This window comes from Neopsephotus bourkii, unplaced genomic scaffold, assembly GCF_033783945.1.
Source record: "Neopsephotus bourkii isolate Nb327-2 ecotype Australia unplaced genomic scaffold, CSIRO-AGI_Nbou_v1 NB_1036, whole genome shotgun sequence".
NCBI lineage: Eukaryota > Metazoa > Chordata > Aves > Psittaciformes > Psittacidae > Neopsephotus > Neopsephotus bourkii.
The window spans coordinates 3,260,476-3,280,424 of record NW_026901525.1 but is presented as its reverse complement, the minus strand read 5'-3'; the positions used below and the strand labels follow the sequence as shown (position 1 = coordinate 3,280,424).

Genomic DNA, 19,949 nt, shown 5'->3' with positions numbered 1-19,949 from the left:
GATTTTTCCTGCCAAACTTTCTACCTGTCCCCAGCTGCTTTCTCTCCAGCCCAGTAAAACCTCCCCTCCTGTCCCCGCTCCTTCCTCTGTGTGACTGTGCGTAGGACACGCAGCGGTCCTCAGCTCTCTGCTGGCTTCAGTGACCATCGAGTTGGGTGTATTGTAAACGAGCCGTATTCATTTGGAAAATAAACTTTTCTTTCTTTTTTTTGTTTTTTTTGGAAACGCATATGTGATGTTTTAATTATTATTTTTAATACCCTCACATCGCATTGAGCCGGGGTGCACGGAGGGGGAGGCGCTGGCCCGGCCTGGGTGCTATCGGGAGGGAGGTGCTGTGCATCTCTGCCATTAAACGGCTGTATTTTCTCACTTGGATTGCATTTAACGCCACGGGGTTGTTTTAAACCCGAGGAATCCCTCGTGGAAGTGCTGGCATCAGTGGTTTCAAACCCTCCTGCTGCCCTCCAAGCCCGGAGCTGTGCTCTGGGCCGGGGCCCCGGCTGCCCTCGCCCCTTCCCGTTGGTTCTGTGTTGATTAAAGCCGTATCCGTGATAGTGACCGGTTTCGGTGCTGTTTTGCCTCGGTTTGCAGCGTTCCCGTCCCCGTGAACCGCTGCCCCCCCCCCGCCCCGTGCTCTGCGGCCGAGGAGCCCTGAGGGGAGGGCGGGGAGGCCCCGCCCGCGCTGCCCAGCAACGGGGCCGCGCTGCCGGCGGCCGTGAGGGGAACGGACCGGGACCGGGAGGAGACCGGTGAGGGGAGGGGGGCCGGGAGCGGGACCGGTGAGGGGAGGGGGACCGGGAGCGGGACGTGGCGGTGAGGGTAAGGCCGAGAAAGCGGCGGGGCGGGCCCAAAGGGAGCAGCAGGGCCCCGACCCGGAGCAGCTGGGGTGGGTGCCCTGCTCAGGGCGGCTGGAGCCCAGGCCGGGGGAGGGCCCCTGTGCCCCCCAGCCCCAGCCCTGCTGGCAGGCTGCCTGCCTGCCTTCCCCCCCAGGCTGCTCCCCAGCGGTCTCTGGTGTGTCTGGGGCTGCCCAAGGAGCTCCGTCCCACGCATGGGATGTTCTGGAGCCAGGCTCTGCCCCAGATCTCCTCCTAACCTGTGGGGTTCGGGGGTTTCTGTGCTGCTCCGTAGGGCTGAACAGGGTGGCCAGGCGGGTTGCTCTGTGTATCCCAGCCCTGCAGAGCCTCCAGCTCCCCTGGGGCCGCAGCCTTGGCCTGAGCCTGCACCCGTGTAACAGGAGCGGTAATCAGCCGTTTTGTCCGAGCTCAATGAATACCAATGGGAGACGGTGCAGTGAGCACCTCCTTGTCCCCCTGCGAACAGCACCATTCTCCAGGGCTTCCTCATGGCCTGGGACAGAGAGGGGCTTCGGTTCCTACCCCTGTGCTTCCCCTGCTGTGTGTCTGCATTGTGCTGGATGCGGGGCTAGCGCTTGCTGCTGCCTTTCTCTCAAAGAGCTTTCCGGGTCGTGGCTGCAGCTCCATTCCAACGCGTTCCTGTGGGCAAACACCAAACCCTGCCCTCCCTTTCAGCCCCTGCTTAGGGCCATGGCCATGCTGAGCACAAAGCCGGGGCAGAGGTGCACTGGGCCGGATGGGCTCAGCAGCTCCCAGCTCCTGTCCGCTGCTGCCCAGCGCCTGCGCTCTGCTTCCCACCGCGTCCGGCAGGAATCACGAGCTCTCCGCAACGAAACCAGCAACCAGGTGGGATGTGGGGCAGGGAGGCTGCTCCCGGCCTTGCCAGAGGAGCAGGCTGAGGAGTGTGGGGCTATGTCAAGACCTGGGTGTACAGATGAGGGGATAGGAGAAGGCTGTACCCATACAGAACATGTTCAATCCTCCCATTCCCTGTGAACCCACATGCAGTGATGCACACGTACTGTCAGGAAATCCCTGACAACTTGCGTTGTTTTCTCTGCTGCCTGCTCATGTGGATGATCATTAGACCGAATGGCAACGTGGTGCTGTAGTCTGGGGGGGGGGGTCAGCCAGGCCTGAAATGGGGAAAAGCTTCAGCAATATTCACATTTGCGAGTTAAGAACAAGAGTTTCTCCCCTAATTCCAGGCAAAATGGGATGAGCACGACAACCGAACCCGCCTGGCTGAACGTATCAGGAGCGTGAACAGATGGAAGGAGACCCTGGACAAATGCCTCGCAGATGTAGATGTGGAAATCGATGCCTTAGCCAAAGTATGTTGGGAAGACAGATGGCTGGGAATCAACTTACACCCTCAACACGGGATGTTAAATAATTGAGGCTTTTCTTTTGCAATGGGCAAGCCTTTATGGAGTTCGAGGGGTTTTATTGCAGGTCTACAAAAACCCATACCTGATGAAATGGCTTCACTGTGTTCTTGGCTGAGCCATGCCATTTGGTGGAGCTGTGCATTGCATGCTCGTGCATGGGGTTTTGGGTTGTTTTTGTTGTTTGGGGTTTTTTAAAGCTCTGAAGGATGATTGGAAATACATTAGCAGCGTCATTCACAGCTGCTTGATTTTAAATAGAGGAAAGCAGTGGGACCTCTCTCTGATTCTTTTACTTCTAAACCCAGAGGATGCTTCTCCTGCAGTCATTAGACTAGCCAAGGGCAATGCAAATAGCAGGTCTAGAAGACCAATGTGCTTGTAATTTTCATTCCAGACTTGCTAAAAGGTTTCAGAACTGTCAAGACAGGCAGTGCAAAGCCCTCTTAACAAGGGTATTGGAGGGTTCCCCTTCCTTTCTTCCTCCCATCCCTGAAGGAGACTGCATCCACCCACCAGGTTGCTTCTTCCAGGTGAAGGAGGCAGCAGAACGTGCCCTCCAGGCAAAGAACCTGCCTTTGGACGTTGCCATTGAGTGCCTGACACTCCGGGAGAGCCGCCGCACCATCATCGTGGTGAGGGACCCTGTGGAGGAGGAGCTGCACAAGGAGGTGAAGCTGGTAGACAAAGCCAAGAGAGAGCTGCAGCAGAAAGCGAGTGAAGCCTTCAAACAGCTCTGGTGAGGCAAATGTGACCGGGCTCTGTCCTCCTTGCTTGGCCCCAGAGGTTTAACATGCCTCCAGTGCCATGCTGAGCAGTGTCAAGCAGACCAGGGGGAGGGAAGCACTCGCAGGAGCCTCTGAGGGTTGTCAATGTCTGTGGGGTTTGAGGTTGTAGGGTAGAGCATGTCAGGGGAAAGACTTCATCAGCATCCTTGGAACACTGTGGCCCAGACCGATGCCTTGTGCCACCTGCCTTGGTTCATGACCTGGATGGAGGTGTTAGAGCTCTTGGGCTCTAATCCATGCTGGGTCACTGCCCTGCTACAGGAGGGTGGGCAGCTCAGCTCAGCAGCATCATGCTGGAGCAGAGCATAGGGGAGCCAGGCAGGCTGCTTTACCCAGTTGAGCCAGGTTCACTGGGAGGGCAGGAGCTCATCACTCATCTTGAAAAGGTGGCTGATGTGGTGAGGGAGGCTTTGGAACATCTGAGCCGCCTCCCCCTTGGCGCGCTCACTGCTGACCCCAGCCCTGCTTTCTGCAGCCTCTTACAAGAAGCTCGCCAGCAGCTGAGCAGTGACCACCAGTGCAAGATGGAAGCGTTGGAATTAGATCGTGTGTGCTTATCCCTCAGCGTAAACTCTCCCAACATCTCCTTCAAGGTCAACCCAACTCAGGTCCCAAGCAGGTAAGGAAAGAACCTGCCTTTGTGTGGCCAAATCCGTGCTGGTGCTCAAAGAGCCCTGGGATGCTTTTTCCTTCTGTGCTCTATCCCAGCTTGATGGGTGCAGTTTTGGGGAGAGCTCTGAACAGGAATTGGCTTCTGGGATTTGTTGTGGCTCCCGAATTGTGAAGCCACAGACTTCTGGGAGTTACCTAAATTGTCACCACAAAACCAGAGGAGCTTGCTGCCCTGCCTCCCTCGTGCTTGGCTACCCAGTCGCATGGCATCAGCCTCTGGCAGAGCTTATGGGGGGGTCTTGCCCCCATTTTCACTTTCTTGGTGTTTTATAGCATGGTTTGGTTGTGACTCTGTTTTGAGCAGCATTGGGCTCAGTGCAGGAGCCATGGGGTAGCAATTTCCTGCTGGTGTAGGAAATAACACAGAACACAACCTCCAGAATTCCTGAGTCATTTTGTGCTGCACGAAGCCACCTCGGCCTGCAGCAGGTGGTCCCTTTTGAACCATCTTGCAAATACTCATTTTCATAACTGCTGCTTTGTTCACAGATCAACGACGGTTGATGAGTGGGAACAGAAGAGCCAGAGCAACAAGGAGCGTGCTGAGGCAGAACTGAAAACCTCTGCTGAGCTCCGAGAAGCCACAATGCTTGCCATTGCCCAGGTAAATTAGTCCCTTTGGTGGTGCAGTTCTGGACCCCACAGGGAGAATGAGCTGGCATGTGCTGTGGCCAAGGGAAGGGAGTCTTTGAAAAGAGCACTGACCCATAGGCCTCTTGTAAGAGAGGAGCTTGATGATGCTGTGGAGCTTGCAGTGGTGTCAGCAGCTTGGGAGACACGTACCTGTCCATCGCTCCCTGCCTTTTGGCTGCAGGGGCTGCAAGGCAGCCAGAACCCAGCTGGTTTTGCTCATAGGCTTGTCCCAGCGCAGCAAGCAGCAGCTGGGAAGGAAACATCTTCTAGATGTGTGTGACTGGAGCCTGTTCTCTCCTCAGACAAACAACGAGCTGGAGGCTCAGCGTGTAGCTACAGAGTTTGCCTTGCGCAAGAGGATCAGAGACCTGGAGAGCGCCTGTGATGAACTGAAATGGCAGGAGCAGAACGTAAATGTTGCTTCTTTGGTTATCAACCACAATCTTGGGTGGGAACTGAACCCAAAAGGCTGTTTGTTATGTGGAAAGTTATTTAACCTGAGCATAGTTTCCACATGGGAGCTGTTAAGGGACACATCTGTGATCCCTGCAGTATCCTAACTTCTTCTGCTGTCACAGTTGCTGCTTGGGGATTTCTCAGCAGCAGTGCCAGGTTTGGCCTATTAATTTCAACCCTGGTCTCAACTGCTGTGTCCATAAACCACCAGCAGCACCATGCCTGGGCCATGTGAAAAGCCCAAACCACAAAGCAGTGGGGTTCAGCACTTGGAAGTGCAGCAGCCCTGGTGTCAAATCTCTTCCCTGCACAGTAAAAGCCTGGGAGGCCTGGGGGCTGTGTTCCAGTCTGTGTCCCTGCCTGTCCCTCACGAGAGGTACCTGTACCCTTAGACCTTGGAGGAAGTTGCTGAGATGGAGGAGGAGATCCGATGCCTGGAGGAAGAGCTTCGGAGGGAGATGCAGGATCTGAAAGTGGCACACACCCGCCTGGAGACCCGGTCCTATCGGCCCCGTGCAGAACTCTGCCGGGATCAGGTCCTGCCAGGAGGGACTGGGGGAACTGCCTGGGCTCGGGGCTTGGTCTGAAAGATGTGGGTGCATTTGGAGGAACTACAGTGGGGGTGAACTCTGGGTCCTACAGTCAGCTCAGAGCAAGGAAACAAAGGCTCCAGCTGGGCTAGCAGGGGAGGGAGAGAACTGAGGGCTTTGGGGCCCAACACTTCAGCCCTGCTCACTGCCTTCTCCCTCCCCACCTCGCAGGTCCAGTATGGGCTAACAGATGAGGTGCACCAGCTGGAGGGAGCGATCCGTGAGCTCAAACAGAAGCTGGCAGAGTCACAGTGAGTGTCCTGCTCTCTGGGCAGTGTGCTGGACCAGCATTGACTGTGAGCAGCCGTGGAGCGAGCTCGCTTCCAGAAGCTGTGGTTTTGAGCTCATGTCTGTTCAGCTCAGGAGTGGAAATAACTCTTGGGGCTTGGTGGGGAGCTGGGCTGGGCAGCGTGGTGCAGGTGAGGCAGCAGAGGTGTGTGTGGTGGGATGGCAAAGGGGGTTCCCATGCTCCCTGCTTGGTTCTGGCTTCACTGGGCACAGACAGTTCTAAAAGGGGAAAAAATAATGGGTGAAAAGTGGAGGAAGAAGGAGAAGGGTTGGGCACATAGAATCATAGAATCCTTGTCCATAATCAAATGGTTTGGGTTGGAAGGGACTTTAAAGCTCCTCCAGCTCCAACCCCTGCCACAGGCAGGGACCCCTTCCACTGGAGCAGCTTGCTCCAAGCCCCTGTGTCCAACCTGGCCTTGAGCACTGCCAGGGATGGGGCAGCCACAGCTTCTCTGGGCACCCTGTGCCAGCGCCTCAGCACCCTCACAGGGAAGAGCTTCTGCCTAAGAGCTCAGCTCAGTCTCTCCTCTGACAGGTTCAAGCCATTCCCTTTGGCCTGTCCCTACAGGCCCTTGTCCAAAGCCCCTCTCCAAGCTTCTTGTAGACCCTTTAGGCTCTGGAGCTGCTCTAAGTTCTTCCCGGATCCTTCTCTTCTCCAGGCTGCCCCAGCCCAGCTCTCTCAGCCTGGCTCCATAGGATGCTTCATAGGAAGCACGTGAGCTCGCTGCTCACAGCCCCAAACTGGGCTGCTCAGCACCAAGAACTGCCTCATGCCTTTGTTCTTCATGCAAAGGCCACCGCTGCACAGAGATTTCTGCTGCCACAAAGTGGGAAATCAGGTGTTTCCCACCCAACCTGGGCAGTGAACGCGGTGCCTGAACCCAACTCCTTTCACTTCTTGTTCACAGGGATTCACGGGATGCTCTTTACCAACAACTTCACTGCATCCGGACAGATCTTGGCTACAAAACGAGTTCCCTGGTGCTGGACAACAAGTGCATGGACACACACAGGAAGCTCCTGGTCCCCTCCGAGAGGTTTCTGCCGGAGGCTGAGACTTTCCCCCGGGCCACAACGCGTGTGGACGAACGGGCAGCAGGAGCTGCTGAAAGAGAGCGCTACTGACTGCATTCCGTGGCGAGGGAAGCGACATCTGTGTCGTGTTAGGAGGATGTAAACCTGCTCCCTCCTCCTCGTTTATTCTATAATTGTCTGTGCCCCCCCAGCCCCTGTGTGATGCTCCCAGGAGCATCGCGAGCAATAAAACCACTCTGTCCCCAAGGTAACTTTGTCATCTGACAGCGCTGGAAGCGTTTCCTGGCAGGGATTGAACCCATCGGGGCTCCTGAGTGGTTGAAACCCTTCAAGGTGTGAGGCAGGGCTCGGCAATGGGACAGGCTGAGGCTGGCAGCCCCCGGCACCGCCTCCTTTGGGTTTGTGCGGGTTTAGGCTGGGATTTCCCCTCGGGGGGAGCAGTGATGGAAGCGGATGCTGGAGCCTGTTCTGCCTCCTTGTGGCACCGGCTTTGTTCAAACGAACTGAAACCTCAACGCTGTTTCTATTCCAGGCACGTTCTTCAATCACAGTGTCTGCACCGGGACCGGGACTTGGCCCGCTTTGCTCTCCCGAGGTGGGCCATGACACTCGGCAGGCTCCCCGGGGGATGGCAGGCTGGGGCTCGCTGCTGGGAACGAGGAGTTAAGGGAAAACCCAGAGTTTTCCCAATCCATAGGGAAATGGGGCCCCAGCTTTTTCGGGCCCGCGCAGCCGCCGCGCTCCTCCAAGCCGCCAGGGGGCAGTGTCCGCAGCAGCCGCCCCCTGGCGGCCCGGAGGAGCGCGGCAGCGGCGCGGTAGAAGATGGCTGCGGCGGGGTCGGGGTCGAGCTCAGGCTCGGGGCGGGCGGCGGCGCGGGCTCGGCCGGGACCCGGCCGGTTCCGGGGCTGCTTGGCCGGGGCGTTGCTGGGGGACTGCCTGGGCGCCGTGTTCGAAGGCAGAAGCGTCGTGAAGCTGCCGGATCTGCTGAGCTTCCTCCGAGGCCTGGAGCCGGCGCCCGGGCCGCCGGATGAGGGCGAAGCGGCCGGCAGCGCCCGCAGAGGTGGGCGGGAGCACCGGGAGCGGGACGGGGGTCGGGCCTGGCCCCAGCACCCCACGGATTCGGGCTTTAGGGTGCCCCCCCCCCTCCCCCCAACCCGTGGGTGCCCCCGGCACGTTTCATGTATCGTGCTGGGAGCCGGGGTGTCAGCAAGGAGCAGAGGTACCGAACCCGGATTAGGAGTAAGAGAAGCACAGGAAGGCTTATTGAACACTTGGCAAGCAACGATGTGTTGCTATTGGGGTCCTGTTTGCAGTCATGTCCATAAATGCAGCAGTCCTTTCTCTTCTCATCAGCAGATGCTGTAAGATCCTTGAGAAAGCGACTTGTCTCACTTGTCCGTACGTGCCTCTGGGTACCAGACACTTCCTCTTGATTGTGACTGATCTGTAAATGCACTCTGGCTCGTCCTTGCTGTGGGTGCATCTCTCTTGCTCTGTTCCTTGCTCTGATGACCACAGCCAGTGACAAGCTGAGTGCTGGGCAGTCTCTGGTAGTGTTGCAGTCCAGCTGTACAGGGAATTAGGCCTCAGAGAACAGGGAGGTGCTGGCAGTGGGATGGAGAGGAGCAGTTCTCTGGGTGCTCACGTTACGTTTTGACTTTCTGTTCTAGAAACGCTCTCGTACACGGACGACACGGCCATGAGCAGGTCCGTGGTGCAGTCCCTGCTGGCCAAGAGGGAGTTCGATGAAGTTGATATGGCCAAGAGGTAAGGACTGCAGCAGCCTCGGGCTGCAGTGTTGGCATTTATCAGTGAAGGCAAAACTCCCTTATGTTTAAGCAGCCACTGTAATGTTCTGGGAAAGGGGGCAGGGGCTAAGGCACAGTCATTGTTAGTCTGTGGAGGGGGAAAGAAAATAGGAAAGTGATGGCTAATCCTGTAATTCATTGTGTGCTTTGCACTGCCCGGGAACAAGCAGCAGCATTGGTTCTAGCACAGCTTCAGAGCCTGCCTTGAGTGAAGCAGGATAGGACTCGCTGTGCTGCAGCTGTGTGTGTATATCCACCTGGTGGAAGATGAGGCTTAGAAATGGCAGAAGCATCTTCTTTCATGTTTATTTGTTGCTATTTGTGTTTGTACTTCCCTTAATTCAGTTAGTGAGTATTAGTGAGGTCAGCTCCAGTTTGTTCATGATCCATTTCCTTTGTGAATCCACAGCCCTGCGAGCATTTGGTTCCACTTAAGGGAGAACATTTATTTGTTTAGAAAACTCTTCCATTGAACTCGAACAAAAGACTTTCTTTGTGGTTGTGACCCATGGAAATGTTTCCAGTTTGCTTCTATTTCAAGGCAGAGTCGAGGGAAAGAAGTGGGTTGTGAGAGGTGATGGTTTATGCACCCTTTCCTCCTTTCACACTGGGTTTTTGGGAATCAGATTCTTTCCCTGCAGAACTGAATCACTTGGGCCCTGGCTGTCATGGGATTACCCATATGTTCCTAACTCACTTTATCAACAGCCTCTTTACGACCTTTGGAAACAGACCACATACCCCCTGTGTTTTTCCTCACCTGCTGCGCTCTCACCCACACCAGGTTTGCTGAGGAGTACAAGAAGGAACCCAACAGGGGCTATGGGATGGCTGTTGTCAATGTCTTCAAGAAGCTCTTGAGCCCCAAGTGCAGTGATGTCTTTGAACCAGCAAGAGCCCAGTTCAATGGGAAAGGCTCCTATGGCAATGGTGGTGCCATGAGGGTGGCAGGCATCTCTCTCGCCTACTCTGATGTCCAGGATGTCAAGAAGGTACCGTGCACTCTGGCAGTGCTGCTGGCAGGCTGGGCTCAGCAGGATCTCTCACGTAGGCTTGCTAAGGATGTGTTTTCATTCCCAGTTTGCGAAGCTGAGTGCTGAACTGACCCATGCCAACTCCCTGGGCTACAACGGAGCCATCCTGCAGGCCCTGGCTGTGCATCTTGCCCTGCAGGGAGAGGTCAGCAAAGAGACCTTCCTGGAGCAGCTCATTAGCCACATGGAAGATGTAGAGGCAGATGATAAGTCTCTTACTGACGCACGAGCGTAAGTACTGTGGGGAGCACTGACTCTGCTGTGTACAGTTTATTCTGAGTTCACATTCTCTTTTCTCCATTGTACTCTTTGTTTCCAGGCTGGGATTTGAAGATTTACCCTTTTCAAGGCGCCTAAAGAAAATAAAGGAATTCTTGGAACTCAGCAGTGTTCCAAAAGCAGATGTATTGTTTGAACTGGGTAAGTACCTTTCTTACTCTAAGTACTGGGAAAGAGCTGAAAGCAGGACTGACTCAGCCAGCCTGGCTGACGTGTCCTCCCACAGGTTGCCACTTCAGCCTCTGCTGCCTGTAGGCATAGAAAGTGCTGGAAAATTACAGGCTGTTGTGCTCACCAGCCAGTAATTTGGAGTCTTGACCCAATGACTCCCTCTTTGTACAGGTGGGGAAGAAATGTCTTGCTAAGAAAAACTTAATTGTGCATATTTCTTAGTATTCTGAGATCTCTTGTCCTAATGGCTGTCAGATCTTCATGTTGGATGTCTATAGCCAAGCTAGACTGGTATAGCTGGATGTGACTAGGACTGGGGAACTATGGGGAGATCTTAGAGATGCAGGCTTGTGCACCTTGTCATGGTAATACCACTAGTGAAAGCAACTGGCAATAGGAAGCTGTGGTTAGAAGGGAAAAGGGCCTTCTGTGGGAAGGAAGACAGGAATGTTCTGCAGCACTGATGATGCCTGGCTTTGTTACAGGCAATGGCATCGCCGCTCTGAGGTCTGTCCCTACTGCGATTTACTCCTTCCTGCACTGTATGGAGGCTGACCCAGACATTCCTGATCACTACAACAACCTGCAGAGGACCATCATCTACTGTATCTCTCTGGGTGGAGACACAGACACTATTGCTACCATGGCAGGAGCTATTGCAGGAGCTTATTATGGGGAGGAGCAGATACCCCCAAGTTGGGAGGAGAGCTGTGAAGCTTTTCAAGAGACACGGAAGCTGGCAAATAGCATGTATGAACTCTACTGCCAGCGGCTCTGAGCGCCGAGGGGAGCGTGGTTTGGAAGGCAAAGGCAGATGGTCACCTCTGCTTTGCTGGCCAGGATCTGGTGGTGGATCCACACTGCAGGCACCTGTGAGCCTCCACCTGAGCCAGATGCTGCTGTGAGCTGAGCTGGAGGCACAAGCTGGTTCAGAAGAGGAGATACACCCTTCAGTTGCAGTTTGGCTGGGAAGGGGCTGCATGTGGCACTTGGACAGTGGGTGCATCTCCTCTGAAGTGTACAGGGGCATCTCGTTTCTCATGAGATTCCTGCTGCTTGCTTTGTCCACCATTATGCCATTTTGTCATTGCAGTTATTCGGTGGGTGTCTGAATTTACTTTCTTGCTGGTTCCCTCTGCTCCACTGTGCTGTGGCCTTTGTTTCAGTGGCCTGTCCTGCAGTGGCTTAAATAGTCTCCACACCCCTCTTAAAAGAGCAGCTCCCACTCAGTCACCAGTTCAGGGGTGGAGGTGGGAGCTGTCAGAGGTACTTCCCTGGAGGATGTCCTGCATGCAGCAGAGCTTGCTACCCTTGTTGTGGAGTGAGGATGCTGGAGGGTAGATGTCCCAGGGAGGTTTGCTTCCCTGAAGGCAGAACGAGCAGTGGCAGAGGTTGGAGAATGGCTTCCTTTGCATTGCTGGTAGTGCTGGGAGAAATGCCTTTGGTGCATGCAGGGTCCCTGTTGCTGCTGGAAGGGGGTGGGACTCATTACTGCTCTTTGCTCTGTTATCTACCTGGCACCATCCTCATCTATTGCATTCTGTGGTCCCTTACACGCTGGCTTTCACATGGCTGAACCTGCTCCTTTGTTCCAAATCTGTGCATCCTGCATTCTTAATGCTGTCCTGTGCATGTCCAGAGCACCACATGAGTTGCTGTTTAAATCTGTGGGTGAGGATAGTTGTGAAACCTGGTGTTTAACAAGCACTGAACTCCTGGTTCTGCTGCCATCAGTGACAGAAACTACCTCAGCAGGAAGCAGGAGTTACTTCTTACAGCTTTAAAACTCTGTGCTTGGTAAGAATCATTTGAAAATAAAGGGAAATGTAGTTAATGAGGGGAGAATTTATCCAAGTTCAAGCAGTTTGTGCATCTGAAGCTGGTACTGGTGACTGAGAACATTCTAGCAAAGCTGGGCTGTTCCAGAGTCTTGCATCTAAAACCTTTGCCTAGTGGAGCTGGTCAGAAAGGGAGCAATAGCTTGGATATGGCACATCTAAAAAGGGTTGAAAAGCTGTGTAATAATTGAAAACAAAAAGGAAGGAAGAGGCAAGCAGTCACCATATGGAAATGTTTATAATCCTGACTGTGACCATGTAATTCTCTGTTATTGCTCTGGTATTCCTTGTGACTGTTCCCTGCTTGCTCCCTGCCAGCGGTGGTGGTGTGGGTCAGGCTGCAGGCACGTGTGGAAAAAGTGTCTGTGGAAAACCAGTTCGTTCCCATTCTTCCTGGAGTCTGCTTCCTCCTAGTGCCCTTGTTGTGTGTGACACTGTAATGGGCTTTCCTTGTATAAGCGAGTTCTTGTTCCGAGAGCATGTGGAATTTCAGTCTGTTGTATATTGATGTATGGTGACGCAGATCAGAGATGGACAGAGTCAGGTTTTCCACATTATTCTGCCACAAGTGTGAACATATTCATGTGATTATTTAAAGAAAGAGATTTTCCTTTCAAAGCAGCTTTGTAATTGTAAATGTTGGGAACTCACAAAGAGCGGAAGAGCTCCTGTTCAAAACAATAGAGCTCATTTGAGGGCAGAATTGAAATGTGTTCTCAAACACTGGGCTCTGACTTCCTTGGAGAGAAATAAAGTCACTTGGTTATCTTTTATTAGCCACTGCTTCTCTTTTCATTCAAGTTGTGAAGTTGTGCTTCTGTACTAAATGACAAGAGGAGTTGCCAGGCTGGTTCTTCCCACCCTGTACTCCACTTTAAGACTCAACCTGAAACCACTTTGCTTTGGCTTCTTGAAAGCTGTAGAAAGCAGAGTGGAAGTTGTTTGGTGCTGGACGGAGACATCTCACATGTAGCCAGGACTTGTGCTTCGTTTGGGGTGAGTTTGAGCACTGGAAATGTGCTGGAAAAACCACTTTCAGGCAGCCCCTTTTGCCCGTGAGCCATAATGGGAGCTAGAGGTTTACTGAGAGGCCCTTTTCTTTTGCAGGCTGCATCTGCAGTGAGGACCAGCATGTGGAAGGAGTTCAGCTGCCAGAGCACAATGTGCAGCGATCACGCACGGAGCAGGGTGTCTGCTGCGTGCTCCCAGCACTGGTGGCAGGAGAACCACTTGCTCTTCATCACCCCCTTTTGTAGGAGTCAGCCCACGTGGCGGCCAGGCTTGTCCAGAAGCGTCACCTGTGACAAGGAGCAGCTCCTCTTCCAGGTAGGAGATCAGGTGGGAAGATGTATGTTCTGTGTACCTGTAGCCTCTGGAAGCGTTTTGCTCCAGGTGATTCACTGTTTCCTCCATGTGTTACTGAACGGCTTTTGCTGCTCAGGATGTGGAGGTTGGCTGTGGATGAGGTGGTGTAACATGGTGAAAGCAGGCATCATGGTGAAAAACAGGAGGGAATCCCAAACACTTTGCCTGAAATGTTACAGTTGCCGGTGTGGAAGGGTCTGGATCTCATCCTTTTCTAAACTGAACATCCTGAGACAGGAATCTTGTCCTTAATCACAAGAAGCAGGCAGAACCTTCTGATAGGAGAACATGGTTGATGAAGCAGATCTGGGAACAGGTAGGCTGGATTTGAGATGGAGACAGCACAAGAGAGCTCTATGAGTGGTCTTTCTAGCAAGGCTGAGCAAGCCCATTAGTAACAGGACAGAGGCACAGCTGAGGCCACCTTTTATACAATAAGTTTTATTGATGTTTTGTCAATACAATCAAGTACTGCAGTTTTAGTTCTGAAGAGAAGGCCAGTTTCTGATCACAAAAAGAGTGCATTTTAAACCAACTTTACTATGACAAACAGTGCATGTAGTAAGTATTTACAAAACTAAAAACCTCTATATACTAGGTTAGAAATGAAGATACTAGAGGCAAATTTAACAAAAATAGTAAGAATTTGTATATAAAAATGCACATTGTAACGCAGTTTTCATAATTAAAAATAGACATACTTCATCCAACCCAACCTTTTTTACTATTGTGATTGAAACCAAAATCCCATGCGCTCACACACACCACAAAATAATCCTTTCTGCTGGCGAATATCACATACTCAGTATTCCAGAATAAAAACTCTTCCTGACAGTGTCCAGTTTAGTGAACAGCCTCCCTCATCCTGTGCATCGTTTTATTTCTAGCCTAACTATGTGCTTGTTATATCTTTGCCTTTCAATTACTGTGTAAATGTAAGAGGTTATATAGCTGCGGAAGGTTGATTATGGTTTATGCTCTGCACATGAAGGGAAAGTGAAATAATTGCAAAACAATATCTACAGCACTGAAGGAGTTAATGTCTCGGTGTGGTTATAATGAGTAATTTTATCATTGCTTTTTTGCCAGCTAGGACAAGAAGTTTAGAATAAAAACAGAACAAGAAGAGAGGGAATGGAGGTTAGAACACAGTATAAATAAGTCGCTTTGCTGAGTAACAGGATGAAGCTTCCAACCTGGCATGGGAAGCTCCTGGCCCTGCTGCAGGTAGTGTGGGCAGTGGGAACAGCATGGGAAGCTCCTGGCACCTGCTCCAGTCCTTGGCTGTTCTCCACAGGGAAGAGGCTTCAGTAAAGGAGACACAGGCCCCATCCTAGCACCCTCCCAAGCCTGGGCTTAAAGAAAACATCTGAGCTTCCACTTCTCACTTTAGGGACTCTTTGTATGGCTCCTGTTCCTGCTGGGAAATAACCTGTTATGACCAAAACGCAAACGGTCCTGACACCCTCCTGCCTTTAGGAGCTGAGAACATCCAGCAGGATCGGACACCGGGGCAGCCCTTCAGCTTGGGAATGTTTCTTCTTTGTACAAAACTTGAAGCTTTATGGGGAGAAAACCCCAGGGAGGGGGACGAGCCAGCCCCAGACAGGCAGTAGCTGACACACTGGCCTTTCCACTGTACATTTCTTTGTTGTCTTTCTTAATTTCAGGGATAGGTGTGTTTTAAAAGGCAGCCCTGGATGGCAAGAGGCAGAAACACAGGACAGGCTTAAGGAGAAAAACAAACTGAACAGAAATGGAAATAGAAAAGTTGTTTCAATACCTTGTACAGTTCATCTGGAGAACAATCCCAAGCCCCACTCTTGCTACATTTGCTTTGGCCATTGAACAGGCTGTAGGAAAACTTAAGGGCAGTAATTGCTCAGCTGGTGACCAGATTGTTGCTGTTTTCTCAGGGCTGTGCCTCTGCAGAGGGACACAGTGTGTAGCACGTGTGGGTTAACTTCAGCAGTGAGCTGCTGCATCACTGGGATGAGAACAACCATCCTACCATGAGAAAGGCTGCAAGCAACAAGGGTTCAGGTGCTCCCTTTACCAAAGGACAGAGCAGCCAAGTAGTCAGGATCATGCATGGAACCTCCCAGCTCATCCTCAGGTTGGTGACATTTCAAGCATGAGTGAGACAAAGTGGTAACAACAGACAAACGGGATTATTTTCTTTCAGCCTAAGTCACAGACTGGCACCTGGAATGGGGCTTTGACAGGTACATATTGCACTAGACTCGTCAGTAACATTGTTAAGTAGATAATAGCACCGTGGTAGAATGACTGAATGGAAAGTTAGAATGAATGCTCATTTTTTCTTAATTAAAAGATCCCCAGGGGAAGGGGGGAGTTTACACATCCCGAAATAGTGAGACAGTAAAAGCAAGTTGTCCATAAGTGGCACTTTGAGGGGAGCACAACTAAACCTTGTGTCAGACCAGGCTAGAAGCACCATAAGCCAGGCTCGCAGTGCCATCCTTGTGTTCTCAAAGAGATGCTCATGAGGCCAAGCAAGTCTTTGGGCTGCAAAGAGACAGACAGGACAGAACCAGCCCTTGGGCTTGCCAGTGGATGAAGGAACCCAAGAGAGGATCCTTGTTCAGCACAGGGGTCCCAGCTTCCCTCAGCGGCTTTGGAATAGGTCATCTGTCGTCCTCCCAGATGCCAGTGCCTGGATGGTATTATTCCTAAAGGTGCTGAGGAGGAGGGTTAAAAATAACATTTAATTCTTCTAAGAAGGTGCTTATGCAAAGTGTTCCACTTTTTATGGTTATACATCCAACCACACTGAATCCGGAGTGAAGCAGAGAGACTGCTGCAAAGCACAGTCTGAAAGAGCAGGCGTCAGTGAGACCAGAACTTGGGCACCTGATGGTTTGGGAAGGACATTTCTCAATCCATCACGGATCTCTGCTGCTGTAGAGGTTTGTGTTAAGTGCCTAGCACCCCTGCGTTGGTTAGCAAATACACCATCCGTTACAACAGCTGTATTTAGTTAACTTGTACTCAACATGGGAAGCAAGGGCACTTGATTGCAGACCAGAAGGGTCTGCTCTTCCAGACAACCCTCTGGATCACAGAGCAGTTTGCTGCAGAGCCAGATCCTCGCCATCCCAAGCGCGTTCCTGGGTTTGATGTACAGTCACTAGGGTAAAAGTTACTCCAGGTAGGCTTTGCTGAGGAAGTCACTCCCCTGCCTCCCTTCTCCCTCCCCAAAAAAAGATGGATAGATGTCTCCTTTCTGGTTACCCTCTTGACTCATGGATCAAGCAGCGTGAAGCAAGGTCCCACCACAGCGGCTCGCGCGTTCTTCCCAGTGATTTTTCTTTTTTGTATTAATTTTAAACTTTTTTATCAAAAAACAAACAAACAAAAAAAGGCAGTTTATGGCTAACGGGGGTGAAAAGGAAACGCGCCCAACAGCCGTTATGTGGGGCAAAGCAGGAACCCAGAGAAGGAGGAGTGGATGTATTCCGTGGAGTACAGCCCGTTGGCCTGGTCCGAGGGCATTTGTACCCAGACTTGGTCGTTCTCCTTGAGTTCAAGCACGGCACTGCCCGAGGCCTGGTCCAGGTAACCCTTTTTGTACTCGTCGTAGGTGTAGGTGGCGGGCACGTTGTTCTTATAGAGCGCCACCCAAACGTTGGTCCCTTTGACGTGCACGTGGTAGGCAAAGTAGTAGATGCCGGATACGGGGCAGGTGAATATCCCGGTGACCGGGTTGTAGCCGTTGTGCCCGTTATACAAAGTCCGGTCAAACTTGACCGGCATGCCCGACGCTGGGAACGGGGAGGTGAGGATGGCGGTGAAGGCTGGCGCGATGCGGGCGGCGAGCTCTCCTCGGCCGTACTGCGGCTTCCCCGGCTTCCCGTTCCCCAGCACGGCCCCCTCCACGCCTCCATCTGGGAGGTGCAGCCCCGCGATGCCCGTCTCGTCGAACACCCCAGGGGCTCCCGGTGGCCCGGGTGGCCCCGGTGGGCCTGGTGGCCCATTCAGCCCCGGTGTTCCTGGCATTCCCGGTGGGCCAATGGGTCCAGCCATACCAGGCTCACCGGTCTTCCCCTCACCGGGAACCCCCGGGAGCCCGGGCTCTCCTTTCAGCCCTGGTAGCCCCTGAGGCCCCATGGGACCTGCAGGTCCTTGCAAGCCCGGGATGCCAGAGGGGCCCCTCAGCCCTGGCTGTCCTGGGATCCCACCATCCCCTTTCGGCCCAGGGCCACCCGTCAATCCTGGCACCCCAGGGAGGCCGATGAACCCTGGTTCTCCCTTGGGGCCCATTGGGCCAGGGGGTCCCAGTGACCCGGGCAGGCCCCTTTCTCCCGGCACCCCCGGCTTCCCTGCGAAGCCGCTGGGGCCCTGGTCACCGCGCATCCCTGGCATTCCTGGGGGACCGCTCGGCCCCACATCCCCTTTGGAACCAGGAAGCCCATGCTTGCCCGGCAGGCCCATGGACCCCGGTGGGCCTGGTGGCCCGATGATGCCGGCGGGGCCTGGCTCACCTGGCTCCCCATCAACTCCAGGTTCCCCCTTATCGCCGATGGCTCCTGGCACCCCGGGCTGCCCGCGGTCTCCTTTCAGGCCAGGCAAACCCGGCTTCCCATAGCCCGTCGGGCCCGGCAGACCGGGGAGCCCGCGGATCCCAGGCTCTCCCTTCGGTCCCATGGGACCCTGTATCCCCGGCACCCCCGCCACGCCCGGGACACCGATCCCATCAATGCCAGGGGGGCCCCGGGGCCCCATGGGGCCGGGCTCTCCATTGACGCCAGGCCCACCTGGGGGGCCCATGTCGCCCTTCTCCCCCGGAGCACCCGGCAGCCCATCGAGGCCAGGCTTTCCAACGCCAACGGGCCCTGGAGGCCCTGCGGGGCCAGGAGGGCCCCCGTTCCCCCGCGGCCCCGGTAACCCTGGCTTCCCCACACCGTTCTCGCCCTTCATCCCTCGCTCTCCGCGGGGACCCGGCTCCCCTTTTGGGCCAGGTTCACCTCGAAACCCAGGCAAGCCAGGGCCGCCCTGGGGACCCGGCTTTCCATTGACGGAGATGCCGGCTGGCCCTGGCAGCCCCGGGGGGCCGGGCAGTCCTCTTGGCCCTTGCTCTCCTCGCATGCCAGGCTCGCCCTTGGCTCCGGGCATCCCTTTCATACCCGCCTTTCCAGGGAGCCCTGGGATGCCGGGTTTCCCGATGCCCGAAAAGCCAGGGGGCCCGGCAGGCCCGGGCTGGCCGTGCATTCCCGGTTTCCCCGTGCCCGGCTTTCCTGGGTAGCCGGGAGGCCCTGGGGGTCCACGTGGGCCGGGCTTCCCTGGTGGTCCTGGCTCCCCTTTGAGGTCCATCGGCAGCAGCGGTGGCATGTCTGCGGAGAGAGGAGACACCAGAGCTTGAGTGGGTGCGTGCCTGGTGCGTGATGCCCTCGGGGTGTTACAGCCGCAGGATCTGTGCGTGCAAGGGTGCCCTTCTCTAGGAATGGCTTTGTTTCAACATGGGCACGGTGGCTTCCTGGGCCACCACATCAGCAGGGCTGTCTTGAGGCAAGACCTTGGCCAGAGTCCAGGGTGCTAATCCAAGCCTTACCCCATCCCTCCCTCCACAGAGGGTGTCAACAAGAGCAGCGATTGCCGTCGGCTCTGGCACTGTTGCTCTTTGATGCCCCACTGTGGGGATTTCTTAGGAGCTGGGTTCAACCCTTCTGCTGCCTCACACCCAGCGGCCTCGAAAGCACCGTGGGATTGGGTCGCTCCGGCCTGGATTCAGCTGAGAGGATGGTGCCAGAGCGAGCCAAGGCTGAGGATAATCCCCGCACCCCATCCCGCGGGTCCAGGGCCTCAGGAGCCCTTTAATCCTTTTGGACATGCACTTGGGAGGTGCTTCGTGCATGGGTTAAGCCGTGCCCGCGGTGCTCGCTGGCTCAGCTCCCGTGGCCAGCAAGACACAGCAGAACTCCCCAAAGAGAATTAAAAAGTGCTGAGGATGGAGGAAAAGCCAAGAGCTTCGAGGGAAACGCAACCTCGGTTACGTCCCAGTGAGTCAGCCCAGCTGGGAGCAGCCTGGAACCACTTGACATTTAACGCGTTTATAGAGCTCTTTTGCAAACGGATGTAAGACAGAAAGGAATGGGCTGAGAGCCTGCAAAGGCGAGGAGAGGCCGGTTCCATGCCCACCACAGCTCGGGGCTCAAAGCACAGACGTGAGCATAAAGAGCTCCCTGAGGCTGGGGGTTCTTCCCGCGTGACACTGGGAATGGGCGAGAAAGAATGAATCCGACAGAGCCTTTCTTGGGAAGTTTGTGATGAAGGGAACGCTTGGCAGTGGCTGTGATGGGAGATGGGAAAGGGCTTTGACATGCTGGTGGATCATTCCAGCTGGGAACAGACCTGTGTGCTCAAGTGCCTGGGTTGGGAATGGATCGTGTCTAGGTTGGGGCAGAGCACGGTGCCCCAGTGTAACCAAGGAGGGGGCAAGGGGGTCCCTGAGCAAGCTGAGCCTGGATCCCCACAGCACCAGGATGTGCCACCCCAGTCAACGGGAAGAGATTAGGGGAGATTTGGGACACGTGAAGGGAATAACCATGGCAGCAGCAGGCACTGGTGCCTCAGAGGTGGTGCTACCTTTCCTAAGCCCAGCCATTAGCTCTGGCCATTCCCAAGCCTGGTGCCTGCTTGTTTTCCTTCTGGCACTGGAAACCTTTTCAGAGCTTATCTGTAAATCAAAGCCTGGCCCCCATCCTAGGCTGTCAGCGAGGTCAC

At 54.3% G+C, this 19,949-nt stretch overlaps 4 protein-coding genes and 1 long non-coding RNA gene across 7 annotated transcripts in view; 3 read left to right on the top strand and 2 right to left on the bottom strand.

Annotated features, from left to right (window-relative positions):
* PSMB2 (proteasome 20S subunit beta 2) overlaps positions 1-19,949 on the bottom strand; it is a 183,517-nt gene that overhangs the window by 152,038 nt on the left and 11,530 nt on the right. Inside the window, exon 1 of one of the 2 annotated variants that reach the window (XM_061360792.1) lies at positions 680-684. The exons of the other annotated variant lie outside the window; for it this stretch is intronic. The gene's annotated coding sequence lies outside the window, so the exon portion shown is untranslated. Of the gene's footprint in view, positions 1-679; positions 685-19,949 lie in introns of those variants that run through there. 2 annotated transcript variants of the gene reach the window in all.
* On the top strand, positions 1,548-6,857 carry TEKT2 (tektin 2). The gene is given in 10 exon segments (XM_061360884.1): positions 1,548-1,703; positions 2,066-2,191; positions 2,779-2,984; positions 3,509-3,652; positions 4,195-4,309; positions 4,641-4,748; positions 5,187-5,330; positions 5,556-5,635; positions 6,584-6,757; positions 6,759-6,857. Coding segments are annotated over 10 exon segments (1,347 nt in total). The 3' UTR covers positions 6,853-6,857.
* ADPRS (ADP-ribosylserine hydrolase) lies at positions 7,512-11,836 on the top strand. The gene is made up of 6 exons (XM_061360791.1): positions 7,512-7,770; positions 8,381-8,477; positions 9,303-9,510; positions 9,599-9,783; positions 9,872-9,972; positions 10,488-11,836. The coding sequence occupies exons 1-6, from the start codon at positions 7,533-7,535 to the stop codon at positions 10,778-10,780; spliced, it is 1,122 nt and encodes a 373-aa protein (XP_061216775.1). The 5' UTR covers positions 7,512-7,532; the 3' UTR covers positions 10,781-11,836.
* On the top strand, positions 12,634-15,228 carry LOC133216237 (uncharacterized). Of its 2 annotated transcripts, none has more exons than XR_009726581.1 (3): positions 12,634-12,836; positions 12,948-13,178; positions 15,122-15,228. It is a non-coding gene; the product is annotated as an uncharacterized LOC133216237 (long non-coding RNA). The 2 variants fall into 2 exon arrangements; XR_009726582.1 differs by having other exon boundaries at positions 12,948-13,166; positions 15,122-15,208.
* Positions 13,626-19,949, bottom strand: part of COL8A2 (collagen type VIII alpha 2 chain) — a 29,697-nt gene continuing 23,373 nt past the window's right edge. Inside the window, exon 3 of the mRNA XM_061360790.1 lies at positions 13,626-18,559. Coding sequence (XP_061216774.1) covers positions 16,638-18,559 — 1,922 coding nt within the window. The 3' untranslated portion in view covers positions 13,626-16,637. The remainder of the gene's footprint in view (positions 18,560-19,949) is intronic.